The following is a 27,104-nucleotide window of genomic DNA, read 5'->3' on the forward strand; positions in this document are numbered from 1 at the left end:
GAACTTTTCCGTGTCAAATGCAAACAGGGAACAAGCAGCAGAGACCAGAGCAGTCAGGCTCCTTTACAAATCCTCCCAGCTCTCAGCCGCCTGGGGAGGGAGATGTGCCATGGGAAACCCGGCCTAGAGCACACCTCCGGAGTCCCAGGCCCATTGCGATCATCTGGCCTGGCCCCCTGTTCAGCCAGGCCACAGACTGCCCCCATGAGAACTCCTAGAGCACATCTAGCTGCGATGCTCCTTTTCATCTCGGGGGTTCAACTTTCTTGACGCTCCCTGGCTGGCCCAAGCATTGTGCAGAGATGAAAGTGCCTAGCAGAGGAGCATGGCAAAATGGCTGTGTGGTGTCCCTCCCTCCCCTCCTGGGCCAGGGTAAGGACACACCGCCTCCTCCCCTCCCCGGGTAGCCGCAGGGAAAGCTGGCCTGCTGGAAGGAGGTGAGCCGCCTCCAGAACCAAGTTTTCAAAGCAATGAGGAGAGCAGCCTGGAGAGGTAGGAAAAGCTTTGCTTTGCTGCACCAGAGCGAACCTCGGTGCAGAGCCAAGAGCAGCATGCGGAAATGTGGGCACCCCTTCCCCCCAGGCCCAAATACGCTGTTCCCTTTATGTCCCCCGTTGGGTATTGGCACATGGGCCCTCGGGGACACCATCCTACAGGCCGAGACCCCGCGGACCCAGACTTGAGTGCCTTCCATATGCCCCTTGCAGCAACAGAGCACCATACAGCCAGGGGCTGGGGAAACGAGGCCACGAGTTACTGTTTGGGGAAGGGTTCAGAGGTAGCCGTGTTAGTCTGTATTAGCGAAAACAATGAGGAGTCCTTGTGGCACCTTAGAGACTAACACATTTATTTGGGCATAAGCTTTTGTGGGTAAAAAAACCACTTCTTCAGATGCATGGAGTGGAAAATACAGGAGCAGGTATAAATACATGAAAAGATGGGAGTTGCCTTGTAAAGTGTGAGGTCAGTCTAAGGAGACAATTCAATTAACAGCAGGATACCAAGGGAGGAAAAATAACTTTTGAAGTAGTAAGAGAGTGGCCCATTTCAGACAGTTGACAAGAAGGTGTGAGTAACAGTAGGGGGAAATTAGTATTGGGGAAATTAAGTTTAGGTTTTGTAAATGACCCAAACACTCCCAGTCTTTATTCAAGCCTAATGTGATGGTGTCCAGTTTGCAAATTAATTCCAGTTGTGCAGTTCCTCGCTGGAGTCTGCTTTTGAAGTTTTTTTGTTGAAGAATTGCCACGTCTAGGTCTGTTCTTGACTGATCTCCCAGGTCACAGGGCACAGGCCAGCTCATGAGCTGCAGGGTTTGCAACACGAGGCTTCAGAAACAGCAGCCACCTGCTGTCTTGTGTTTGAGGCCAGCTGTGTGGTTCTCCTGCCCCCTGGGGCAGTGCGTGCTGCGGGAGGCCGAGCTGGCTGTGGGTTGGCTGCCTCGGGGTCCCTGTTGTGTAGCATGAGTGGCTCTCATCTGTGCTTTTGTCTCGCACAGCTCCAAGCGCCTTGCAGGCTGGTAACTGCTGTGAGCGATCACAGTTCACACCTCGCAGCAGGGCCCCACAGGAAACCAGTAGCCCTGATCCTGAACCTCAGCTCTGTACACACTCTCATCTGCCTGCAACTCCCATGGGTGCTGGGTATGGGATCAAAGGGGCACCCTACTCCCCTCCTGTAACAGCATTGGGTGCCAGGGTGCAGCCTGCCAGGCACAGGGCTCCGAGAGGGCAGCTCATGTATTAGGGGCCAGGGTGAAGTTTGTGCAAGATTGAGGCTCCTTGTTTCCTTGTGTGTTGGGCCTCGGGGGACACACTGGGATGCCCTGGTCAGAGCTTCCTGCTTCCCCGTAAAACAGATCCCGGTGGGCTGCCCTCACCTGGGCACAGCCTGGTGCAACATCCTCATTGCCCTACACGGTTTGCTTGTGTATCTGGGAGACTCAGTCCCCCCTTCTCCCCACAGACAGTCCCCGAGTGCTGAGAACTTCCCAGGCCCTGGTTGCCTCTGCCTGCCTTGCTGAGTCCCCCGAAATCCAGGGTCCCTCCAAGAGGACCATGGCGTAGCTGTCTCTCCCCTCTCAAGGTGATGCTGCCCAGGAGGCGCCTAACATGGATGCGGGGACTGGAGGGCCCCCCACTTGCTTCCGTTACCCTAATGCTGCTTCTTGGTGTCTTTTGGCTGCTGGGGGTTTGCGAGAATCTGTCCTTAGCGCCAGCCCTGCTGTTTAGACGCTTCCAAGGTGGGTACCTGTCCTGCCCCTGCTCCCCTCAGGACGTAGCCTTGCTCCAGGGCTCTCACTCCTGATGTCTGGATGTTTAACAAGCCACTGGTGGGAGACTGGAGCATGCCGCTGGGAGAAGAGCTTCCATGTCTCTTTCAAGCATGCTAGCTGCGTCGAGCTGGGAATGACACGTGCAGCTTCAGTGTAGGCATATCCTCAGAGGGGATTGGTGGGGCAGGGAGAGGCCATGAGGGGCTGTCAGCGTGCTGTGAAATGATACCAATGGCAAGGCAGCAGCTGTCACGTAGAGGAGAAGAGGACCGGACCAGACCTGGTCAGGTCCAGGCCTGTGCTGAGTCTTTCCCCAGCACTGGGCTCCCTTAGAAGGATGGTAAATACAGGGTGCCCCATGTTAACAGCTCATCCCTTGCTCTTCTCCCCAGTGTATCGCCTGGCAACCTACTGCCTGTGCCACACGGACCCCTCCCTCCTGCTCCTCAACTTGCTGCTCTTCCCTGTGCTGGGCTGGCGCCAGGAGCGGTACCAGGGCACCCTTCGCTACCTCCACGCCTCCCTGCTCAGCGCGGTAATCTCGGCTCTGCTCTACCTCGTCCTGGCTGGGCTCTGGGCGCCTCCCCCTGATGCTGCCAGCGGCTACACTCCAGTCCACCTGGCCATGCTGGGGCGCCATCTGGTACTGAGGAGCAGGGCTGGGGCCTTGGGGCAGGTTCGTGCTGTGGCCCTGCCCTGGCTGCTCCTTGCGTTCAGCCAGCTTCTCTCTCCCGGGTGCCCCTTCCTCCTCCACCTGAGTGGTGCGCTCACAGGGCTGGCCTGTATCCTCTGTGTGATGGGCAGGGTGTTCCTGGGACCTCGCCAGCCTCGCACGGTATCGACTGGGCCCTGAAGAGGGGCACTGGTGTCCCCACAGATGCTGAAAGCCAATGTGATCAGTTGGCCTGTGGAATGGGGTCCCCAGGGAAGGGGAGGACGCCCCTGGATCGAGCTCCAGTGAACAATCCTGCCCTGGGAGGGACTGGGTGGGACTCCACAGGGCTTTGACACCCCTAGATATTAGGGGCCTCAGTCCCTGGAGGTGCACCAGCCCTTTACGACCCTGCTATCCTGACCCTTGTTCAACCCCAGCCATGGTCAGATCTGTGTGTCATGTCCCTCCCAGGCCTGCTGCCAGCGCCCCAAGTGAGTCCAGTTCTGCTCTAGCTGGTAGGAGAAGGGATCCGAACTAAGGGCCTCTGCTTCCTCCACCAGCAGCCTCACCCCACTCCTCGGGGCGCCAGGGCCTGCTTGCTAGGCAGCTTCCTATCAATCTGTGTCCCAGCCTCAGCGGCAGCCACCCCCTGCCGGGGCTGCAGCCTCCTAGCCCCACTGCTGCAGGCCAACTAATTAGCCTCAGCTAATCAGTGAACTAGTGACAGTGGCAGAGGGGGGTTTAAATGCCCCATCACAGGGCCGATGGAGCCAGTGGATGCAGCCTGTAGCTGTGCCAAAGTCAGTGGGGACAAGGCAAGTATCTCACGTGGAGCTGGCCTCCAGGAGCTTTGCAAAGCACGTGTATTTTGGGTGCCATGGCAGCAACAGGGACAGCAAGTAGCAGAGCAGTGTCCACTAAAGCAGCCTCCCCGCCCCCCAAGCCTGGCTGCAGACTCAGAAGCAGGACACTGGTTGCATTCAGAAGGAGTCTTCACAAACAGAAAGGCAAGAAACTGGGGAATATTCCACCCAGCCTCCCCCAGATGTGACTCCACGGAAGTCAGCGGTGGGGGAGTGTCTGCCTGGGGTCACAATTCAGCCATTCATTCTTTTAAATGAAAGCTAAGATTGTGGAGAAAACAGTTAACTCCGCAGGAAAATAGCTAACGTCCCAGATTGCCCGCTCCGGAGCTGGGATGCTGCCCCGGCTGGGAGGGAGGGAAAGTCCTTCCCAGCTGATAGCTGTTCAGTGGCCCATGTGAAAGACGTTTGATGGGTCTCAGTCCAGCTCTTAGGGGATAGGTGTCCCCACATCACGGAAACCACCGTGCCAGCAGCCATGAATTGACCCCCTTGTCTGGCTGTAGAGGCTGGATTCTTCCCTCCCATCTCTCAGGTTGCAGAGGCGCATTGCTAGGTAGGAAGCTGGCACTGCTGGTATCTTTTTATTAGCATAGGGGTTTGGTCTCCACCAGCAGGAATCACACTGTAATATCTCACTGGCGCCCGGGTGCTGTCCCACGCTGCAGACACTCCTTCCCGCGAGCTTTCTCCAGTGCCCATCTCTGGCTCATGCTCGCAGCCCTTGGCACAATCTGATGTACACACTGATCGCAAACTAACCATCCGGGGTTTGTGGTTACTGCAGGGGATTTTGCCCAGCTGAGGGCAGCATTATTAGGCACCTGAGCTCTGCCTCTGATGTGATTAAAACAAGAGCCAGTCACAGCTGCCATCATCTTTATGGAGACTACAGATCCCAACATGCCTTGCAGACCCTTGGGTTATTTGGCTCCTAGCTAGCCAGGCTGGGGACCAGGAAGCGTCCCCAGCTGGGGCCAGCAGCAGATGTTTTCCTTGACCAGAGGAACTGGTGGCAGATTGGTCCAGGGTCTTGTCGTGGCTGGAGCTGTCGGAGAGACGCCTGGAAGTGCTAGATGATGGGGCCATCTGCAGGACGCTGGCGAGAAGTGGCTTCGTCCGCTTTATCCTGTGCCCAAGAGGGGGGATCCTTCCCACTAGCCATGTGGCCAGCACCAGGGGCAGGTACATGAGGCAGCTCTGGGCTGACTGGGGTTCACTGCATCTCTATGAGAGACACCATCAGCTCATAGCCCCTGGCTTTCCCCCTGTGCCCCCAGGCGGGCCTGGTGACCCACTGGTTACTGCCGTTCATCTCCCTCCCTGTCTGTCTGGCAGAGACCTGGCTGGAGAGGGCAAGGAGGGAGACTGTGGTGTGGGTCACCCATTAGCGACCCCTCTGGTCTAGTGCTGCATAGCAAGGAGTCCTAGGGATGGGATGTGGGGTGGGGGCTGACCCAGAACCTCCTCCCCAGACACAGGGAGTCTCCTGAATCACTGCTTTAGGGTCTGGCATCACCAGCCTGAGAAACACGTCCCTGCTAGAGTGACAGGGAACTCCCTCCCCCCCCCCCAAGCCCCACTCAACTGGGGGCCACCCTGACTGCCCTCTGTGATGGGCTGGGAGGCTGCTCCCTCCCGCTGTTTGTTTGGACTCCCCTCTAATTCCTTCCTTGATTCCCAGGTCTCCAGGACACTCTGCCCCCCCAGCCCAGCAGTGCTTCTCAGGGGGCCTTTCAGACCAGTCCTTAGCTGTGGCACCTGCCTCTCCCTGGGCTGCTGAAAGACCTGGGTGCTGGCAGAGCTCTGGGATGCCATACCCGTCCGTCCCTCCGGCTTGCTTCCCAGATCTCCATGGGGGCCCTGCCCCCCTGCCCCCATGGGACAGCCCCAGCCTGCACTCTGGGGCATCACTCTTGGGCCTGGGAGAGGTCCTGCTGGATGAGCAGCTGCTGCTGGCCGGGATCCAGGCCTCCCTGAGGGACGCCAGCCTGGAGGCTGCCGTGGGTGGAGTGCAGCTTTCCAAATCCTCTGTCTCCTCTCTGCGGTAAGGGGCATGGCAGGGTGGGGGCAAGGGGATGGAGTGGGGGGCGCCCCTTGGTAACCAGTGTGGAGCAGAGGCCAGACCCTTCAGCCCACTTGGCTTCTAACCCAGAACCAGATTGGGGGGCTCTGTGGGCAGTACCCACTGAGCCTGAGAGCGTAGAACGGGCTGCCCTCTGGCTCCCTCCCATCTCTGCCAGGCTGCAGGTCTTGGTACAGCTTGTTCATGCTCCATGGCTCCCGCCACTAAGGTCCTCTCATGCCGACCTGGCCAGATCGGGCTAGCTCAACCCTGCTGAGTGACAGGAACAGGCAGAGCATTGCACACGAGGAACTGTGGAGTCTACGGGCCACCTGATGGGCAGGGAGGCTGCTGTCTGCGCCATTGCATGCGTGTTTGCTGGGGATGGACCCTGCGGGAGTGTGGGCAGCCCACCACCACCACAGAGCATCCCCATCAAACAGGCCTGAGTTCTCCCCACCTGCCCCTGCTTTCCCTGCCTGGCCCCATGTCTCCACCCACAGTCCGAAGGTTTCTTCAAAAAAGAACTAGATAAGTTCATGGAGGATAGGTCCATCAATGGCTATTGGGCAGGGATGGTGTCCCTAGCCTTTGTTTGCCAGAAGCTGGGAATGGGCAGCAGGGGATGGATCATTTGATCTGTTCTGTTAATTCCCTCTGGGGCACCTGGCATTGGCCACTGTCGGAAGGCAGGATACTGGGCTAGATGGACCTTTGGTCTGACTCAGTCTGGCTGTTTTTATGGCCTCTCTCCCTCTCGCTCCCCAGACTGCAGCAACTGGAGAGGATGGGCTTCCCCACGGAGCAGGCGGTGGTGGCACTGGCAGCTACGGGCCGAGTGGAGGGGGCCGTCTCGCTGCTGATTGGAGGCCAGGTTGGGGACGAGGCTGTGGTGACGTTGGAGAGCAGGCCAGCCTGCCGTGAACATCTGCTTCCCACAGAGCAAGCCGTACCGTGCTTTCCCACCACAGAATAAAGGGCCCCAGTAATTAACGGTGGAAATAACGGCGCCAAGCTGAACCATTGGGTTTGAGATCACCAGGCCCTGAGGGAAGGAAGAGAGCAAAGCCCATTACCGGAAGCACCATGAGCTTGGGGCCTGCACCCTCTATCCCAAGACGGGGGAGTCCTGTCGGGCTCAGCGCCAGGCCGGGGCTCCCTGGGGAATGGCTGCGTGAGAGGATGGGGAAGCAGGAGCGGTGAGGCAGGTGCTGAGCTGGGTGCTACAGGGAGGAAGAGCAGTTGCATGACTGCGGCATGGCTGGGGCTGTGCAGAGGAGTCACTTGCAGCATGGTGCCTCCTACCTTCTCCGTCCCTCCCCTCGTGCCAGCCCCCACGGGCTCCGGCCTCTTGCTTTCTGCCTGACCCGTCCCTTCCTTGGTAAGGCCATGCTAAATTTGAACCTGTGTTAGCAGCCAGGTTAGTACTGGCCATTCTGGGCCTCCCAAATGTTTGTTCCAGGGCACAAACCTTTATGATTTAGGCTGAGATTCAGGCCGTGTCCTGGAACTCGCATTTAGGGAGCGGCCATGCCAGCACGGGCAAATATATTCGCTAATTGGTGACTGAGTAACTGGTGTTAGAAAGCACCAGTGTAGACAGATCCTATCACTAGCTGGGGCGGGGCGGGGGGGAGGCTAGCACTGGGGACAGCACAGACGAACTCCCCAGCCCAGAGAGTTCCAGGTTTAATGGTGCTGCCGGGTGAAGGCGATGCTAGAAAACAGGCCAGATCCATGCTTGTGTCCTCTGGAGCCTAAACTCTGCCACACATCGTGTCATCCCAGGCAGTCCTGTGGCATTTGGGGTGCGGGGTTATGCCACCAGCAGTCTGGGAATCCTAAACAGTCCGTAACCGTAACATCTCCCCAAAGGCCGACTGCCCCAGAAAGCAGAGGGGAGGGCTAGCCCGGGAAAGGTGCCTGCCAGCTCCCATCCCATTGCCTGGAAGGTGGTACCTGCTTTCTCTGCCTGCCCTCTGGTTGGCTTTACCAAGGTGTTGGCTCCTGGACCCACCAGCTGCCGACATGATGGTGCCCTGTCTACATGGGATTCACCTGGAGACCACCAGCATCATGGCCCTGCAGCTACTTTCCAGCCTTGTTCTGTCTTGCCACAGGCTCTGAGCCAGAGGGCTGTGAGAGCCAGCGAGCCCTGCCACCATTGCTAAGGGCCCCTGCAGAAGTGCCCGCCCGGGGAGCTGACCTGTGGAGCCGTGGAAGTGACCTGTGGCTGTTCTTTGCTGGAGAAATAAAGTTTCACCAAACCCTGGGGAGGCTGCTGGCTGCTCTCATTGCTTGTGGCCAGGCTCAGCCAGTCATTTGTTTCCCTCAGGTCCTTCCCCTTGGTGCAGCCTCTGGGTGAGGGCGGAGCTGATGGGCGTGCCGGGTCTCTAGACAGCATCCTTCCTGGCTGCAGCTGGTGCCCGTCAGCGCTGCTAGTCCCACAGCCTCGCTGCTCCCCACCCCAGCTCTGTAAGCACACAGCCAGACTGCCATGGCGCTGGAGCTTAGCGACACGTTTTAATGACCTTTAGACCATTTGTCCCCCAGCTGGCCGGGATCACGAGGTACACAATACGAAGACCGGTTCCCTCCCCAGCTGCTTGCGCAGTTGGTGGCAGGGTTGCACTGGGTGCTGGTTTCAGACGGGCCTCCCCGCTAATGACCCCAGACTTCCTTGCTCCTGGCCTTTCTCCCCACTTTACAGCAGCTCTCCCAGTCAGGGCCCACAGGGAAGGATGGTGGGAGGTGGGGCAAGAGTGTGCTGCTGCTAGGTAGGTTTGGGTTATGTCTCCACCCTCCCCAGCCATCGTTAACCGAGGGGATGCTGATCAAGGAGGTGGAGCAGGGAGCTGAGGCCTGACCCCTGCCTGTGTCCAGCCATGGCGACTGCCCTTGGTGACACTTTGGCCTCTGGGTGCAAGAGCCCTCCTTCCTGGGGGAAGGTGCCCAGGGTGGGGCTGGGGATGCTGGAAGGGGACCTGCCTGGTAGCTGTCCCTGCTCCAGAAGAACTGGTGCTCCAGGTAGAGCCTTTGGGGTGTAAGAAGCGGGCACATGGTGGGTGCAGCCAGCGAGACTGCCTGGGTGCAGGGTGCTCCTGCCTCAGTGGCTTCTAGCATCCCATCCCTATCTGCGCAGACACCTTCACAGCACAGCAGCCGGCGTGGGGGCCTGGCTGTTGGGTCACGGGCTGCTCCTCACATGGTTTGGTGGAAGCCCCACAGCTGCCCCCTGGGCCTGAGGCCTGGACACTCAGAGATGAGTGGGGTGGCCACGTGGGTAATTAACCCCCCTCAGCTGCCTTTGCTGAAGCCAGGCCGAGGTCAGCCAGAGCCCAGCCCGGCAGGGTTCAAGCAGGTGTGCGCTCAACCCAGGCTCAGCCTGCTTAGCTTGGTTTTCAGGGTTCAGCTGGGGCCACCCCACCTTAGTGCCAGTGTCCAGTGGTACGGGCAGAGCTGCTCAGGGGCTGCTGGGGCTCAAACCCGTAACAGGGTAACGGACTGGTGGAGCGCCTAGTGCTGGGCAGCGCTACACACGTCCCAGCTGCCCCTGCTCGGGGTGGATTCACAGGGGAAAAGGCAGGAACTTGGCTGAGCCAATCCCTGGGGACTGGGAAGGGCCAAGGCACCATCCCCTGCACCCCCCCAGTGGGGGAGCCAAAGACTGGATTCCTGGGGAGCGCCCAGGATAAACCCTCTGCATTTGGGGGCAGAAGGGAGAACGATGCCCTCTCTGCCATCCCTGCCACGCTGGGGAGCTACGGGCCAAGGTCATCTAGAAGACATCCCACACAATAGCACCAAGAGATTAAGAGCGCCCCCTGCAGTACAATGAGGGGAGCACGGGGTAGGGGAGCCATGAGGAGGCAGCCAGCAGGGGGTCAGTTAGTACACACATAGCACTGGTTACAGGCCTCTAGAAACAGCCCAAATAAATAGAGTCACGCCGGCCAGCTGCATGGCCTGGGAGGGCTCCTCAAGCGTTTCTTCATGTGACAGTCCAGAACAATGTGGGGGAGGGGAGGTACCCAAGGGGGCCTTAATGCTTGGGGAGACGACTCCTGCTCGGGGTGGCTGCCCCTCTTCACTTGCTCTCGTCCTGGGCCCTCTGGGCCAGCTGGTGTGGGATGCTGTAGGCTGCCAGCCTGTCGCGCTTGCCCCGCTGGAAGCTGGGGGCACTAGTGGGGAAGGGTTCGGCACCTGAACCCGGCTCTGGTTCTAGCATGGGGAGAAAAGCAGAGTCAAATCCCAACGTTTCTCCAGCGAGACCCAACCAGGGAGCTCGGACCATCGCAGGGCATTGGCTCTGTTGACCAGCTAGTCCTCAGCCCTAGTGCGGTGCCAGCGTACTAGTACCTAGGCAGAGCACCCAGCAGCCATGTGTCTGCCTAGTGCTGCAGGCCAAAGCGCTGGGCATTGGCTAGTCTCAGGGGTTAGCCATGTTCTGTCGGCGGCAGCAGCGATAAAGCTGCAGAGTTCAGCTCTAATCTCCCCGGATCCCAGGGTTTGGTTGTGCCATCTCCAAGGACAGTCGCATGGTGTCCAGGCATGGGCCTGACACAGCAGATGTGGCTGTTTCAGACGAGCGGCCAAGGAGAGAATGGTGCCCTGATTTGAATCCATATGTTGGATCCAGGTTTTTTTCCCAGGGAAGAGGAAGAGTGTGTGTGGGAGGGGGTGGGGGGCACAGTTCTGGTGCTCCTGGGGGGCCCCTAAATTGGCTGGGCCCCCTGGGCATGGGCCTGTGCATTATACTGTCACTGCCTGGAACCCTTTGCCCTCCCCATGAAGGAGTATGTGATCAGCAACAATGCAGCCACACTGGGCAGCGAAGTGGGAGAGTCAGGTTCAGCTCTGAGCTCTGGCTTCCCCTCCAGGTCTGGGAGAGGTTGTTTGTCACTTCACGTCCCTGCTCTTCAGCCAGGGGACATATGCGGCATGTAGATAAAGGAGTCAAGGCCCAGCTCCTCAAAGGTCTTTAGGGGGGCACCTAAAGACCTTCATGGAGCTGGGTCCAACTGCTCACTCTCCATTGCAGCTGCTCCAGAGGGCGAGCGACTGGGGGAACGCTCCAATCTAAGCAGTTGGCTGGGGCTGGCGGGTGACCACAGAGCCCAGAATAATCCAGCATGTTAATGCAGCACCTCTTGGGCTCCGCCAGGCTCTGGTGCCATGAGTGGGGCTCAGAGCTCTGGGCTGCCCGTTTCGATGGCGTTCATTCGACAGCCTGTGCAGCGGCAGCTGAGAGGAGCGGTCAGGGGCTGTTCATGACAACGGGAGGCAGGATTCTGCTCCCACTGAAGCCAGGTTTAAGACTCTGCAGGAAATGGCCAGAAGACCCTGCTGTGATGGGCTCAGCACTTCCAACCCATTACACGGCCCATCTGCACCTGCGATTTTCCAGGCCACAGGCAGGTAACACACATTGCGCAGGACCATGATCAAGGCAGCATCTATCCCCATACAGAGCCATCTGTCATGCCCTCTCTCCCGCAGGGCAGAGGGAAGGAAACCCTCCTCCAAGCTAAACCAGGAATGGTCAGTGCACCCGAGCGATACCCAGTGCAGACGCCCAGGGCACTGCTGTGCCATAGCTCATGCTGCTAATTTCCAATGGTGCCACGAGAGGACGAGCCCCACAGAGCTGCAGGACAGACCCATGCAGACTTGCCTTGAAGTCTGAGTTAGGGATGTCCCACTTGTGGCTTCAAGTACTAGCACCTCTTCCCCCTCCCCAGCTGGCAGTTACGAGACAGGAAGGGTTGTATCAGCACCTAACTGGAATCCCAACCATCTGGCTCCAAACACACAGAGGAGTTGTCATCCACAGACTCGGCATGCAAAGGGGAGCCCATGGATACAACGGGGTCCCTGACAAAGGGCTGGCTCCGAGCGGCCCAGCCATTCAAGGAGTCCAGCGCACACGGTTCAGAAATCATGCTGAGGAAGAACAGAGTAGGAAAAGTTGAGCCTCTTGTTACCTGGCCAGATGATGGCTTCCAGCAAGGTGACCCTTCTAGCCAGGAGCTCCAGCTGGGCCTGCTGCTGTAGGAAGGATTGTAAGCTAATGGCCTAGTGGAGATCGAGAAGAGCACAGAGTGCGAATTCATTCACCCTCGACGGGGGAAGGGAGGGGGATCCGTCACTGAGGGCTGAGTCAGGGAACCAGGACAGCAGCTTGGAGAGCTGGGGGAGGAACGTCCTCTGTGAGGAGAAGGGATCCCCAAGGGATCTTAGACGGCCCCAGACAGGGGATTGCTCCTGGGCTCCCTGCGGAGGTTAAATGCTCTCCCCTCTCTCCCTGGTGTCAGGGCCAGCAGGCTGGTCTGAGGAGCAGGAGGCAGGTTCCGGGCTGTTGGATGCATACCACCAGGCTCCAGGGGAGAAGGCTGCAAAGCTCACCAGGAGCAGACAGGGTCAGACCTCTAGCTCCCATTGAAATCAGAGTCCAGGTGGGAAAAGAAGGAATCCTTTACTCCTAAACTCAGATCCATCCCCGTGAACTGGGGTTCCCTACCTCTCTTGGCTCTCTCTGCTCAGCCAGCACTCGCCTCCTCTTTCGGGCCCTCCCAGAATGTCTTGCTGGTGTGGGAGGCTCCCCCTCTGCATCTGTGGGTGGAACCCCCCCAGGGCCCCCTGCATTCCTTTCCTATCAACTCCTCTCCTAGCTCCTCACGTTCCTCGGCCCTGATCATTACTCCAAGTGCTGCGGGATGCAGTGGCTGGGAAAGGACCGGCATAAAATCAAGCGATTCGGAAGTGGCAGCCCCACACAACGACCCCAGCCCTTTCACCATTAAAGGGCACCAATCTGGATGCCACTGGGACTGAGCGGCTGTTTTTAGTTCATCCTTAAAAATATTTCAATGTCACTCAAAGGTGCTTCTCCTCTGCCCAAGAGAGCCTCTGCCAGGTGCTCAGGGTGTAGACGCCTTCAGGCAGGGGCCAGCACAACGGGGCCCCAATACAAATATTAAACCACCATCACAGAGCGGGAAATCTGTAATTAACAAGCCCATCTGCCTGCTATCACTAGGGGTCGTGCTCCAATGGCAGCAGATCCCTGGGGAACACCCCAGTACTCAGTCTGCGGCATGCACGGCAGGTCCATTCTCCGCAATGGGAGCTGCCCCCATTTTCCGCAGGGCGGAAGCTGCCTCCTTCCCCGCTGAGTTCAGATGAATCCAAGCGGCCGTTTCTCACGGCGCTGGTCTAGCTGCACTCCCTGGCAATGTCGGTGCCTGGGTGAGTGTGTTGGGGTTTGGGGGTGTGCTGTTGTCCTGGTTCCCGGGACCCTCCCCCAGTGCGGAGCAGGGTGGGGAGGTCTGGGATTTGCCTCGGCCAGCGGCTCCATGACATCAGCAGGTGGGAGGTCACTGTGATGTCATCAAAGTGTGGGTTTCCACAGTTGCCCTAAGCCCTGTTGAAGTGGGATGATGTCATCGCAGGCAACACCGCCGACCCACATGGCAGGCGGACTAAATCCCACCGGCTGCCATAAACAAACAGGCAACGCTCCCAGTGCAGGGAGGTGTGGGGCCAGCAAGCCCCAGCCCCAGCCCATCCCACGGCCTGACTCACTGGCCCTCCTCGCACCATGGGCTGAGCAGGACCTTGTGCTGGAAGCAGGGAGCACTGTTTGTTTGGTGGCAGCGTGCGTGGGCCCTCCCGCGTCCTGCCCTGCCCCTCGCTGGGAGCTCAGCCCCACACCAGCAGCCTGGAATTCTGTCCTTCTGTCTGTCTCTACTCACCATAAAGCCCAATCATTGTTTCCAAGATTAAAACCCTCTCAGCTAAAATCTTCAAAGCCTCTCGGAGCTGGTGTAACCCCTCCCCCTGTGGACGAAAGAGACAGATCCAGCCGTGAAGGGAATGCCCGCGGGTGCCCTCCGACCCCCGGGACCTCAGGCAAAGTGGGGGAGAGGGGAAGAAGAGGGATGAACAGCCCAGTTGCCCTCTCTCAAGGGGGTGTGGGCAGCTGGTTATAAAGCCCCTCCCGCCCAGCTGGGCACTGACATAACAGGCATGCACATGCTGTGCCTCAGGGAGCAGGCTGGGCTGGGTGGCCAGTATGCAGCATTCCCACGGCACAGCCCATGACAAACACAGATGCCGCTGGGGAGGGAAGAGCTAGGTCAGCCCACGGGGGACCTGGAAAGGGCATGAGACCCAGACTGAGCAGCAGCGCCCTGGCTGAATCCCATTGCTGGCCACTATCCCCTGCCCCTTCCCCCCACCCCTGCAGGTGCGAGTCTGTCCCATCCAGCTAACCCCACGGTCCCATTGTGCAGCATGGCTGCCATGCCTAGCCCAGAGCTGGCTGCATTTCAGAGCCTGGGGGAAGTGACTGCTGAGTGCGCAGCCTGCCAGGGCTTTGGGGGGCTCAGGAAATGCAGTAGCCTTTGAAGCAGTATAAACTGCTGCCTGTTCTGGCTCCAAAGCCCAGCTCTCCTGTCCCACAAGGACCCTGGCAAAGCCCTGCCGCGAGGAATGGGGTGCTCTACTCCTGGGGGCCCTGCACTGCGCCCCTCATTCATCTTTGTTAGTCCCCAAGTGGGAATAACTGGGAGTCGCAGTGCTCATGCTGGCCTGCAGGGGCCGCTGTTGGGCCACACCAGGATTCTCACCCTGGGGCTGCCTTCTGGGGGCCTGCACCTCAAGACCCCCATTTTATCTCCTGGCTGTGTCAGCTGATGGGGTTCAAGCCGGGACAAGTCTCCTCCCACCCTAGGGCCCAGGCCCCTGGTTCTAGCGGGAGCTGCAGCAGCACGACACGGACAGGAGCCTGGTACATAAACGGGTGTCTGCGCTGAGGCTGTTGCACACAGAGAGACCCTGGGGCTCTCTGGCTCCCCAGCTCCCAGCCTGCGCTGCCCAGGGCTCTCCAAGGCACTGGGCACCCACAGCCACCAGTGAGGCCGATGGGAGCTGCCGGGTGGCCTGGCCTGGCCCAAGCGCTCCTGAAACCTGCTGCTGACGCCACGCCCCATGGGGCCTCTGGCAATGGTGCAGCTTTGGGGGTGGGAGTGGGGATGGGGGGGGCTGCCCCAGGGGCTGGAACAAGGGAGCCAGTGAGCCTGGGCTGGTGCTGCAGCATGAGCCCAGCACGCACCCTGGAGGTCTCTCCTCAATCCCTACTCCAGGGCTGGCCTCGGCAGGGCCTGCTGGGGGAGCTTTAGGGCTCCCCCAGCCCCAGGGCAGCGCCCCCCAAGCCAGATGCTCCCTGTGCCCCTGGTGACTTTGGCTCCCCTCAGGGCCAAGCTGGTTCTGGGCTTTGGAGGGTTGGATGCTGCTGCAGCCCCTGCAATCCCTCCTGGCTTCCTGAGCATCCAAGTGCCCAGGGCTTGTCCCTGGGCCGGGGCAGGGGAGACACCCAGAGCAGATCTCCTCTGTTCCTGCTCCCCAACCCAACCACCCCTCGTCCTCCGCTGCCCACCGAGATTCACTGCCAGGGTGCAGCAGAGCGTGGGGGTCAGGCGCCAGCCAGGGCCGTGTGCGGGGCTCTCCCAAGTGCAGGGAGGGGGTGGTGAGAGACGGGGGCTGGGGGGCATGCAGTCTGGGGACAAGGAGGAGCTAGCTGGTACCTGTCAGCCAGTGGGCGGGGGGGGAGGAGGCAGGGCTGTCCCAGCAGCACAGGACAGCTGCTAGCCTTATGCCGGGGCGGAGCAGGGGGCAGGAGGGTGCATGCTGCGGGTTAGTAGCAGGACTCACTGCAGCCAGCAGGCAGATGGAGAGACATGTAAAGAGAGGTCCCCACAGCTGTATCAATCGCTAACCCCACAACCAGGGCGAGGGGGGCCGGAAGCCCTGGCACCGCCCACTTCTCTGGGCCAGCCTGCCCTGCGGCTCCACACAGTCCAGGCACTGCGGGGACAGACCCAGCTTCACCATAGGCACTAATATTCGCACTGGCCTGGTGGGGTCCCGTCCTGTGAACCGGGCCCCTGGCGCTGGCCCCTGCCCCCATCCCCAGAGAGGCCTCTCCAGCTTTGCGCAAAGGGATAGAAGTGGGAGGTGCCAGTGCCTCCAGCCAGACACGGCCCCGAGAGCGGAAGGGCTGAGGAGTGGGCCCCAGGGATGGGGGGTGATGATGGGAAACATCCCGGGGGGAGGGGTGGGGAAGAAATGGAGCACGAGAGACAGAAAGAGAGAAAGGTGGATGGGACGTGGGCTGAGCTCCAGAGGGCCCAGGGTGCTCAGTCTGGGCTGCCACCATGTCCCACCTAGGCTGGAGCAGGTGAGGGGAAACAAGCCATGGCCTTTGGCTCCATGCCACAACCTGCCAGCGTCATTAATTCCCGTCCGCGGTGCCATCCCCGTGGCAGCCTGGCAGATCCCAGCAGCCCGTCCCCTCTTCGGAGCTACACCACCAACATCCACCCATGCGGCTTCCCCACCCCGGCAGCCACTTCCTCTCCTTGCACCTATGCCAAGCCCCGCCCCGCCGGGCAGCTCGGAACGGCACCCCTGACCTTTCACCCCATGGCGAGCCCCCCTGCAGCAGCCAGGGCCGAAGGCGTGGCCAGCTGCGGATGTGTCTGTGTACGAGAGGCGACGGGCAGAACAGGTCTTGGGGAGGCCCAGGCTGGAGCCTGGTTCAGGATTGGGGGGCGAGGTTAGGCTGGAAGGGGCCCAAAGCTTTCCTCCACCATGCCCCGCCTGGCAGCGATGGCAGTGGAAAGGCCCAGAATTAGCTGGGTGTCGTGCTGGGCACCCCATGGAAGGGGCCAGGTCCAGAGACTGGTGGGAGGAGGGAGCTCCTGGCCACGGCCCTGCCAGGGGCATTTCCATTGTGAGGGGGATGGAACGCGCAACGCCACAGCGCCAGGGCGGGGGGCTGGACCCTGCAGGCTCTAGGGAGCCCAGGGCTTCACGCTGGGCAGGGTTTCTGCTCTCCTAGGAGATGGCGCCTGAGGACAGGGCAGGGCAGGGCAGGGCAGGGGGGTTCTAAGCAGCTTCTATGCCATGAGGGGAGAGAAGGGGCTCTGTGGTCCCATCCCCGTTAACCAGGGATGCCAAAGGGAGACCCCAGCACTGCCTCTGGCTTTGTGCCCTGCTCGCTGGAGCTGGGGCCGCACCAGGCCCATGGAGCCTGGCGGAGCAGGCTCTGTCTATGGGGCTGAGGGGTCGTGGCAGGATGCTGCAATGCAAAGCCCGGGAGGCTGGTGCCAGGGCTGGGTGCAGTGTGCAGAACAGCAGTGGGTGAGTGAGTGGCTGGTGCCCTGTGCTTACCCAGGTGCCCTTGTCCCCCTGTTCGCCTTTTGGACCCGGCTGCCCCTGAAACAGAGACAAGAGAGATGCCAGCATGAGCCGGAGCCAGCCCAGGACGGCTGACACAAGGGGCACTCGAGGATGAGAAGCCTGGGCGGAGGGGACAGAAGAGGCCTGCTGGGAGGGGCACACGGGAAGGATCTCCCCTTCCCCAGAGTGGAGAGCACAGGGCACCCCCCAGCATGAGGAGGGACATCTTCCCTTCCACCACGCCCAGGCAGGCCCCTTCCCACAGAACAGGGGACACCCTGGGATGAGCAACCAGTTGGCATCAACTCCTGCCCAAGCTGGGACTCTGGCCTTGGCACCCATCCTCCCTCCAATGTGTAACAGACCCACAGAGGCCAACTGAACCCTTCCCAGCATGGGGCAGGGGGCACTGGGGGAGATGGGGAACACATAGCCCTCTCCCAGCGTGGGGCAGGGGGCTCTGGGGGAGATGGGGAACACACAGCCGTCTCCCAGTGTGGGGCAGAGAGCTCTGGGGGGAGGGGGCACAGAAAGCCTCTGCCAGTGTGGGGCGGAGGGGTCTGGGGTGAGGGGGTACAGACAGCCCACTCCCTGCCTGGGGCGCGGGGCTCTGGGGTGAGGGGCATGAGGAGAGGCCCCTCCCCATGTAGGCCGTGGGGCGCTGGAACCTTGGATCAGGGACTCCCTCCAGCATACAAAGCACTGGAATGGATTTGAGGGATCAAGCCCCACAACATACATGTTCCCCGTCCAGGCCTCTGCTCCCAGGAGAGCCAGGAGGGCCCTAGAGAGAGAAGGAGAAGGCGAGTGACTGGCTGTGGCCTGGCCCGCTGCCCCAGCCCCTCCGGCATCTCAGAGACAGCCAGGCCTCAGAGAAAGAAGCAGTGGACCAGCACATGGCCGTTGGGCAGACCCCGGCCCCTCGTGTGCCTGTTCATCAGGCACAGCATCACCCACAATGGAGCAGCCGCAGGCCCCGTGAGCCTGAGAATAGTCTCGGCCATCCCCAGGGTGGAGGGCACAGCCTGGGAATGGATGGATGGGGAGAGCCATTTTTCTCCCTCTGCTGGTGGAGGCGGCACTGCCGGCCTTGGAGGTGGAAGGGGTCCCCTACGGAGCCCCGACACTGTCCCTGCCTCTGTGCCCAAGCCTGCCCCAGGAGGGGAACGTTGTCTCCATGGCCTCTCTGCCCAAGCTGCCAGTGAAGAAGCCGGTCGTAGCGGCAGAGACAGAGGCACGTGTCCGGCAACCCACCTCGTCTCAGACAGGCCCCTGGACAGGACACCAGTCTGAGAGCGAAGGGTCTGCGCTCTGCCCCACGGGACGGCCACAGAGCCACAGAGCTGCTCCTGGGAGTGGTAACCACTCCACCCACCAGGGCTGGGCTCCAGCCTCTGGCCACGGCCCAGGAAGCCGTCAGGTGGCAGGGGGCTGGCTGGTCCCAGGCCCTGCAAGACATAGGCAGTGCCTGCTGGCCCGGCCCAGAGCAACGCCAGAATCTGCACCTGGCATTTCAAAGGCAGGACGCCCCTGCTCCACCACTGCCCCTGCCCTCAGCCTTGCCCCGTGCACTCCTCTGCAACCCCGTCCTCTCAAGCACAGCCCCGGCTACTAGCCGCATGGCAGGGGCTGGGGGTCACTCACTCTGTCGCCTTTCTCCCCTGGGGGACCGGTGGCTCCGTCAGCACCTGGCGCTCCGGGTAAACCCTGCACAACAACGACAGGATCAGGGGCTGCTCTCCCCAGCCTGGCCACAGCCTAGCTGGACCCATTGCAAGGGGCTGGCTCCAGATGCCCAGGCGGTGGGGGGTTCTTGGGTATCCAGGAGAGGGAAGGCAGTTCTTGAGTGCCATGGGGAAGGGAGAAGGGGTCTTGTGACTCAGGGAAGGGGTGACCTGGGGCAGCAGATCATGTACCCACCCCAACAGGAGAGATGAGATACTCAGGCCCCGTCCCCCACCCCATGGGCCTCTCCCCGTGCCCCCTGCCTCTTCTCTTCCAGATACAGCACTTACATCGTGCCCCGGAGGGCCTGGCAGCCCGATTGGCCCTGGGGGGCCCAGAGGACCTGGAACAAGAGGAGCAGAACACACTGTGTCATTATGCCCCATATTCTTCATAATAATATTATGATATGAGTATGGCATAATTATGATGTATTTTGTGCAAGATAAGGCATGTGACATATAAAAAAAAAAAAAATAATAATGGAGATATCCCATCTCCTAGAACTGGAAGGGACCTTGAAAGGTCATTGAGTCCAGCCCCCTGCCTTCACTAGCAGGACCAAGAACTGATTTTGCCCCAGATTCCCAAGTGGCCCCCTCAAGGATTGAACTCACAACCCTGGGTTTAGCAGGCCAATGCTCAAACCACTGAGCTATCCCTCCCCCCCCCCAATTGAAAAGTGACCCCCATATCATTGAAAAGGTTCTGATTTACTGAATATGATTATCTGATTTGCATGCATGAATCATTTTGGTATCTGAAGTTAGGAATATTGTCTATGTATCTATTACAAATGTGTGTATACCTGGGGAATGCCCACTAGGCAGCATGCAATCAGTCTAGAAGGCTGGCTAGGATAGGCCATTAGGGAGAACACTAGGTCTTAGAAGATGCTACTCTCCCACTGGGAAGCCTTCCTGGGGACGCTGCAAACAGTCTCTGAGTCATGGCTGTGGTAGCCCTACAGGGACATGTGACCAAGTCCCCTGGTACTGGACTCCATCATAATGCTAGTGTTTTTCCACTGACCGGGCGTGGGAATCGAACAAAGGATTCCCACCATATGCAAAAACTAATTAAGGCAGGGGAGTGACATCAACATGGTTTGTTCTTCACTGACTCCCCGCCCAAGAAAGAGGACTGCTGGAAACACCCAAGGAAAAAAAAAAGACAGAACTAGGGGAGAAGGGCCGAAGCCAGGCTAGAGAATTGTCTGGCCTGTGACAGGAATACCTGGAGCTTTAAGCTGCAGGCAAGTGCAGTTTGCCTTCAAGAACTTCTGCAATCTCCCTAAAACAACATTTAGGGCGAGAATTTGTTAAACATTTCCAATTTCTTTAGTCTATTAAGCTTAGATTGCCTATTTGTTTTATTTGCTGGGTAATCAGCTTTGATCTGTTGCTATCCCTTATAATCACTTCAAATCTCTCCTTTGTAGTTAATAAACTTGTTTTGTTTTGTTTAAGACCAGTGTGTGGAACTCATTACTTGGGGCAGAAAGCTGTTGCATCTCTTTCCACATTGAAGGAAGGGGCGAATTTCACGAGCTGATGCAGTACAGTTCTCTGTGCAGCACAAGATGGTGCAATTTGGGGTCTACACTCTGGGGGGGGGTGCACTTGAGTACTGGGCAGTTCCTTAGCTGAGCCTCCCCATGCAGAGCTGATCTCAGCATCTGTGTCCCCCCTTACTTGTACGTGTGCTGGTAAAGTGCAGTCTGAAGCCTGGGGAAGGGCTTGATAGGCTGCATAGCAGTACAGTGTAAAGGGAGCCCAGGCTGGTGGGTCAGGTGGGCTCAGTGGCACCCCGGGGGTGGCACCCCCTCAGCTGGCAGCACCAGGCTCATATCCCTGCTGTTACACCCATCAGTTGGCGGCACATTCCTATGAGATGTGTATCCCTCAGCTTGGAATCCCTTGTGCCAGCCTTGTCCTGGGCAAAGTCCATCCCATAAAGCCCCGTGGAGGCCGTGGGGAACTGGAGGGAGACCTCCACTGGCTGGGGTAACCAGCTACCTGGATATGATATGGGCTCCAGTGAGGAACAGAGAGGAGGGGAACTTACCCATTGGCCCTGGAGACCCTGGGGGTCCCGCAGGCCCCATGGTGCCGACGCTGCCGGATTCAGTGAAGGTGTTTGACAGAAGTGGGTCCCCTGGGACATGGAGGGAGGAGAGATTAGAGGAGACTGCCAGGCAGTGCTGGCGTATAAGGACTCTGAAGAGCCCCCTTTTCCTCCTGGAGCCACAGTGAAATGGGCCCAACATCCCTGAGCGTGGGCCAACTGCACAGCAAACTGGGCCCAGTCCAGCCGTTCGCTCAACGAGATCTGGGCAGAGGGCACAGCAGGGACACCTCAGCCAGCCAGCCACTTGGAGACACAGCTGATCAGACTCACGCCCGCACGTGCCAGCATGCACAGGCCCCCATGGTTACCAGCAGGGGTCAGGCACGGGCCTTCGGCACAAGCCTCTCCCACTGACTGAGCGGCAGGCTCTTCTCAATGCTCCAGCCGCTGTCTGAATCACACACACTTTGCCCGTGTAGTCCATAGGCATTGACTGCCATGCCTGGCAGTCCTCGTTCAGCCACACATACCCATCCCTGCACATTCAGACATGCATGCCCAGCGCCATACATGTGGCCAAGTGGCGAGGGCACTGGACGGGGACTCAGGAGATCTGGGTTCTGTTACCTGATCTGCCACTAACCTTCTGGGTGACCTTGAAAAAGTCACTTGCTCTATAAAATGGGGATAATGCTATTGCCTTCCTCTGTACCACCCTTTGAGATCAACCACTGAAAAGAGCGATACAAGAGTGGGGTGCTATTGTCTGCAGAGGCACAGGGACACAGTTGGACAGGCATGGGCGCACATGCAGCTGGAAGCCTTGCCCAGAAATGGTTTGATCTGTGCCCAAGCCAAGTGGTTTTAGTTTAGCATGTGTCCAGAAGCTGCACTTTAGCTCATGGAGGTGGGCTGCTAAATCTGGCCACTAGGGGGCAGAGCAGGCCAATCCAATCGAGGACAAGGGCCTATGTTAAATGTATGCACCGGAACCTGCAGTCATGGAAGGGGAGCATCTGCTGGGGGTGCTCTACACAGGTCTCAGCTGAGGGACAGCCTGGCCCCCCTGCTCTGCCTCCCTCCCAGCCAGACAAGGCCACTGATCTGGGACCCAGCGCAGAGGAGACACCCAGGATCTGAGTCCTTGCCTTGCATTGTGCCCTTTGTCACATGGAGGGACCCAGCTGGAGATGACCCCTGGTCTCCTCCTGCTGACATTCCCTCGGGACTGCCCAGGCAGACCCCACTACAGCGACCGCTCACACGCCGGACCCTGCAGCAGTGAAGGGGTTAACAGCTCTAGCTGAGGTACAGCTAAGGCTCCCGCTCCTCGTCAGCAGCCCTGAGTCATGGCTTCAGGCACTGGCACCTGCCCAGTGAAGTCACATCAGCGCAGTGCCGACGCTGCTACAGGTGCTGCTGCTGCAATAGTTACTGGGGCCGGGTCATCTCGCTGGCACAGCTCCGCTCCCTGAGGGCTGTGCACTGCGTGAGGGGTGGCAGTCCGCCTGGGTACAGACTGAAGTAATAACACCACCTAGCTCACACCCAGCACTTGTCTCACAGTGCTGGACAAAGGAGGCCAGCGTCATCATCCCCAGTTCACAGAGGGGAAACTGAGGCACAGGGAGGGGAAGTGGGTTGCCCAGCAGGCCAGAGCTGGGAATAGAAGCCATGTTTCTGGAGGCCCAGTCCAGTGCTCGCTTCACTAGGCCACACTCCAAGGCTCTGATGAGGACTGTGGGTGCTAGAAGCAGGGCTAGGGACCCTGGCTCCCAGCGCGGGAATGAGACAAGCAAAGGAAACACACAGTTGGGCTCAGGCCCTTCTTTTTTTTTTTGCTTTTCTCTGATGGAGAAAGATGCCCTAGAATGGTTTAATATTTTACATTCAAATATCAAGTCTCATCTAACCTGGGAGACTCTGTGGCTGACTGGAGAACTGGGGCATCCCACGGCAGTAAAGATGAGCACTGGGATTTCATCCGCTGGTCTGACAGGCCAGAGCCCCTCGAGCCCCTAGCTTCTGAGCAGCTGGGCCAGGATCTGAACCTGAGGGCCTGCCCCTGTGCTCCGTGCAGGAGCGTTCCGCTAGCGCGCCAACGCCCACTCAGCTCATCCAACTCCAACACGGGGAGAAAGGGTCCCCCGCCCCTTAATGAAAACGGGACAGCTCACAGCACAACCTCCAGCAGAGCCGGGGGAGACCAGACTTGCCGTTTCTGATATTTCTAAGCAGAAAAACCCTTTAAAATCCTCCAACGCCAGCCCCTCCCCAGCTGCCCTTCACCCTCAGAAGGCAGCCACACGGACACAAACACGTTATTTTTGTCTCCTTCCTGTCACTGTGAAGACTCATGATGATGTCAGCGTGCTGCTACCTAGTGCAAATGCAGGGTAACTACAGCATCAGGCAAAGGACAATTAGGAGGCTGGCGTGAGACACAGAGCGAGTCCAATGGGACTGTTTTAGCTGCATCTGACTGAGTGCAGGAATCGGCTCCTGCCTGCCTCAGTGCCAGACAGCCCGACATGGTGACTGGCAAGGGCTTCCAGATACATGGTTCTTCAAGGACCCAATGACAAAGTGGCAAAGTGCCAGGGCCTTTAATGAGCACAGGAGGGCAGGACCTTTCATCTCTCCCCTGAGTGCCATACTGGGACCATCCCCTACTGACTCCCCCACTGCAGCCCAGCACCCCCAGCACATGCTTTGTCTCCAACCAGGTCCCTTCCCCCCTCCCTCCCAGCTACTTACTTGGGTCAGCGATGCGGGATATTGTAGGCCCCACTGGGGCAGGGGGCCCTGGGGGTCCCGGGGGCCCTGGAAGGCCCGGAAATCCCTTCTCTCCGGGGATGCCCCTGGCACCATCCCGCCCTGGCGGCCCCGGGGGGCCTAGGAAGGAAGAAGAAAGGCAGGAAAGATCTTGAGGATTGAGCAAAAGCAACTCTTGCTTTACAGTTGCTGGCATCCCCTGGGCAGGGCCACCACGCGGGGACCCTTCCCGCACAGCACAGCTGCCGTGCTCGTGGGCACGGCTGCCCTATAGTACAGACCATGCCTGAGTGAAAGGCATTATGGGTATTTCCTTAGCCTGGGTGGGAGGAAGAGGCCAGATCTGCAGCGGCAGTCCTGCCCCACCAGCTCCAGGCAACCCTGCCTGCTCCAGGCAGTCCTGCCCCACCAGCCAGGCAGCCAGTGCTAGCAGGTGCTCATCTCCCATGCTCCAGTGCTGTGTGGGGCAGACCCCAAGCTGCCGTGTGCTGACGGAGCTGCCTTGGGGATTGGGGTGCCACCCCCTTCTCTCAGCCCCGGCTGGAGGAAGCTGCACAATGGCAGAGCTCCGAACTGTCCTCAATACCCCGGATCTGGATGTGTGACTTATCCCACCCCTGCCCCAGAGGACCTACCTGCACGGGCAGGGGATGAGGCAGTTCTCCGAATGCTGGCTCTGCAGCCAGAGGCCCCAGCTGTGCTTCACTTCACCCTGATATATGTCCAGAGAGGCTGCAAACCGGGGCAAGGCAAGGGGTGGAAATGGCCCTTCCCCTTCCTGCTGGTGTGCCCCTCTGTTTCCCTCCCCTGGCCCTCTTGCAGCCTGGTACCAAAGGCCCCTCTCCCCTTTCCAGCAGTAGCCAGCACTGGATGCTTCACAGGAAGGTGTAAAAGCCACCATGCTTAGCTAGCACTGGCTTCCTCCTAAGCCCAGCTGCTGACCAGCTGATTTCCTGGCCTGGGGAGGAAATGCTCCCTGGGCTGCATGCAGGGGTGGGAGCCAAACCCTGCTCTGCATGGGGGGTGCCCACCGCCCTCACCCACAAGAGCCAGTGGGGTCAGTGCGCAGTGGGCTCTAGCCCTGGCAGTGCTGGGCTCTGTTGTACCACAGGCCTGGTTCTGTTCCTGGCTCCAACCACTAGGCTGGGCTCTGGCTCTACCCTCTAGGTTAGACTCCCTATGCCCCGGTCACTCCCCTGGCACTGCCAGGGTGGGGAGACCTCCCTGGCATGTTTGTGACAAGCCATACGCCCCATTGTGAACGAGGGGAATCACAGTGAGTGAGAGACAAAGGAGGGCTTAGACAACACGCAGGTCTCCTTCCTTCCCGGGGGGAGGCTCAGCAACCCCATCCCGTTCCTGTCCCGCTCCCCCCACCTGCCTTGCCATGCTCAGCTGCTCCTACTTCCATGGGGAGTGGGCTGCTCAGTGCCAGGGGGGCTTCCAGCCACAGTCCCTGGAGTGGGCCCTGTCACGGAGTATTGGGGGACTCAGGGCCCTGCACCCCCGGCTTCCTGCGATTCACCATGACTCTCAGCCAGCCAGTAAAGCAGAAGGTTTATTTGGATGACAGGAATACAGTCCAAGACAGGTCTTGCAGGCACAGACAACTGGGACCCCCTCAGTTTGGTCCATCTTGGGGTCCCAGCCCCCCTTGGAAGGTCAGAGCCATCTCTGCCCCCCAGCCATCTCTCCAGCCTGCTTCCCACACTCTCCTTCAGCGACCCCTCCCACAGCCTTTTTTCAGTTTCCCGGGCTAAGGAGTCACCTGGCCTTCAACCCCTCCCTGGGTTCTCGTGTTACACACTTAGGTATGCGCCCTCGGGCTGTCTCCCATCCCCCAATGCAGACTATTCAGCCACACTTCCCTGTCAGCATTCACAGACCACAGTGAGAACAGGCCCAGTTCGTCACATCTCTCCCCCCTTCGAGACCGAACTGAGCAGGGTCACTTTAGCCAGTGACCCGGGGAAGTTCGAACCTACCCCCGTTCCCATGGATGCCCCCGCATCCCTCCAGTTCCTTGGTGGGAATTACACCAGGCCCCTTCAGTTTCACGCCCCCCCCTTAGGTCGGGGTGCTTGATGGCACTCGCAGTTCGCATGTCGGAAGGTTTATGCGGCCTGCGCCCTTTTCCCACCCCCATACCTCTGGGGTTCCAACTGGGCTGTGGTCTTCTCCCAGCGCTCCAGTCTGGAGGTCTGTGCTTTGGGCTCTCTTGGTTTAGAGCCGCCCTTTTAACCTTGGCCACCCTCTGGAAAGGATCCTTTATGCTGGGCAAGGGTCCTAAAGCTGTTTTCCCCTTGTCCCAGGCCTTCCTCCCCCTCTGACAGGGGTCACAGGATCCGCAGTACTGTCGGACAGTAACAAAGACCCCAGGCCAGTAAAAGCTCCGTAGCAGCCTCTGCTGGGTACGCCAGGTTCCCTGGTGCCCTGAGAGGGGAATATCATGGGCCCGGCACAGCAGCTGGCGGCGATACTTCTGGGGTACCACCAGCTGCCTCCTGATCCCCCCTGACTCCATTTCCCCTGGGGGAGCCCATTCTCGGTACAGGAACACCTTCTCCCACAGGAACCTTTTCCGGCCACCTCGTCCCATGGTCTGTACCGCATTGAGGTCGGCTAGGTCCCTTATCTTCCGCAAGGAGGGGTCTCTCTGTAACTCGGCCTGGAACTCAGCAGCTGGGACAGGGATGGCCACCTGCTCTTCCTCGCCCGCTGGGCCTGAAGCTGCAGCCTCCCTGAGCCGTGTCCCTGGGCGTTCCCTCCCCACCAGGTTAGGGTCCTGCGCCTCAGGCAAGGCGCCCCCCCCAAGGCCAGGGCGCAGTGCCCCTCGCCGGCTCTGACTGCGGGTCACAACCAGTGCCTTTTGGGGGTTGCTTGGCCAGTTCTCCAGGTCCCCCCCCATCAATACCTCAGTGGGCAAATACGGGTGCACCCCCACATCCTTGGGGCCCTCCTTGGCCCCCCACTTCAGGTGTACCCTTGCCACGGGTACTTTGACTGGTGTTCCGCCCACCCCCGTCAGGGTCAGGTAGGTGTTGGGCACCACCTGATCTGGGGCCACCACCTCGGGCCGGGCCAGCGTCACCTCTGCGCCCGTATCCCAGTATCCATTGACCTTCCTCCCATCCACCTCCAGGGGAACAAGGTACTCTCTCCGGAGGGACAGCCCCGCGCCTACCATATAAACCAAAAACCCTGAGTCTGGAGCATCCAGCCCCCTAGAGGAGCTGGCCTGGAGCTCTCCTCCCTCCTTAGCAGGTGGTACTCTGCCAGCCCCTCTTCCCTGGGAATGCTGCCTTTCGCCGGGCTGGGTCTCTACCCAGTCAACCCTCTGTGGGTTCGGTCTGCTCAGTCTGTCCCTGAGCCTAGGGCACTGGGCCCGTATGTGGCCCTTTTGGCCACAGTGGTAGCAGCCCATGTCCCATG

General features: G+C 59.6%; 2 protein-coding genes across 16 annotated transcripts in view; one reads left to right on the forward strand and one right to left on the reverse strand.

The window, feature by feature from the left end:
- Positions 1-301: 301 nt before the first annotated feature.
- Positions 302-8,130, forward strand: RHBDD3 (rhomboid domain containing 3). Of its 3 annotated transcripts, none has more exons than XM_054006242.1 (6): positions 302-492; positions 1,966-2,242; positions 2,668-3,057; positions 4,813-4,978; positions 5,478-5,840; positions 6,627-8,130. In XM_054006242.1, exons 2-6 carry the CDS (start codon positions 2,089-2,091, stop codon positions 6,832-6,834), a joined length of 1,281 nt encoding a protein of 426 aa, XP_053862217.1. In that variant the 5' UTR covers positions 302-492; positions 1,966-2,088; the 3' UTR covers positions 6,835-8,130. The 3 variants fall into 3 exon arrangements, with proteins under 3 accessions (XP_053862217.1, XP_053862218.1, XP_053862219.1); XM_054006243.1 differs by having other exon boundaries at positions 2,086-2,242; XM_054006244.1 differs by lacking the exon at positions 1,966-2,242.
- A 1,685-nt stretch (positions 8,131-9,815) lies between these two features.
- EMID1 (EMI domain containing 1) overlaps positions 9,816-27,104 on the reverse strand; it is a 102,426-nt gene continuing 85,137 nt past the window's right edge. For 4 of the 13 annotated variants that reach the window (XM_054006230.1, XM_054006231.1, XM_054006229.1 and 1 more), the window contains exons 10-17: positions 23,655-23,792; positions 20,895-20,984; positions 19,118-19,170; positions 18,747-18,809; positions 17,842-17,886; positions 17,094-17,138; positions 11,843-11,933; positions 9,816-10,079 (exon numbers count right to left, since the gene is read on the reverse strand). In XM_054006230.1, coding sequence (XP_053862205.1) covers positions 9,946-10,079; positions 11,843-11,933; positions 17,094-17,138; positions 17,842-17,886; positions 18,747-18,809; positions 19,118-19,170; positions 20,895-20,984; positions 23,655-23,792 — 659 coding nt within the window. In that variant the 3' untranslated portion in view covers positions 9,816-9,945. Of the gene's footprint in view, positions 10,080-11,842; positions 11,934-13,612; positions 13,698-17,093; positions 17,139-17,841; positions 17,887-18,746; positions 18,810-19,117; positions 19,171-20,894; positions 20,985-23,654; positions 23,793-27,104 lie in introns of those variants that run through there. The other 9 variants (XM_054006239.1, XM_054006238.1, XM_054006234.1 and 6 more) reach the window with 9 other exon arrangements.

This window comes from Malaclemys terrapin, chromosome 16 (assembly GCF_027887155.1).
Source record: "Malaclemys terrapin pileata isolate rMalTer1 chromosome 16, rMalTer1.hap1, whole genome shotgun sequence".
Taxonomy (NCBI): domain Eukaryota; kingdom Metazoa; phylum Chordata; order Testudines; family Emydidae; genus Malaclemys; species Malaclemys terrapin.

Coding starts and splice junctions, on each gene's coding strand:
- RHBDD3 (XM_054006242.1), top strand. CDS start 2,089: ATGCTGCCCAGGAGGCGCCTAACATGGATGCGGGGACTGGAGGGCCCC. Junction 2,243..2,667: donor GCTGTTTAGACGCTTCCAAG/GTGGGTACCTGT, acceptor TCTTCTCCCCAG/TGTATCGCCTGGCAACCTAC. Junction 3,058..4,812: donor TGCGCTCACAGGGCTGGCCT/GTATCCTCTGTG, acceptor AACTGGTGGCAG/ATTGGTCCAGGGTCTTGTCG.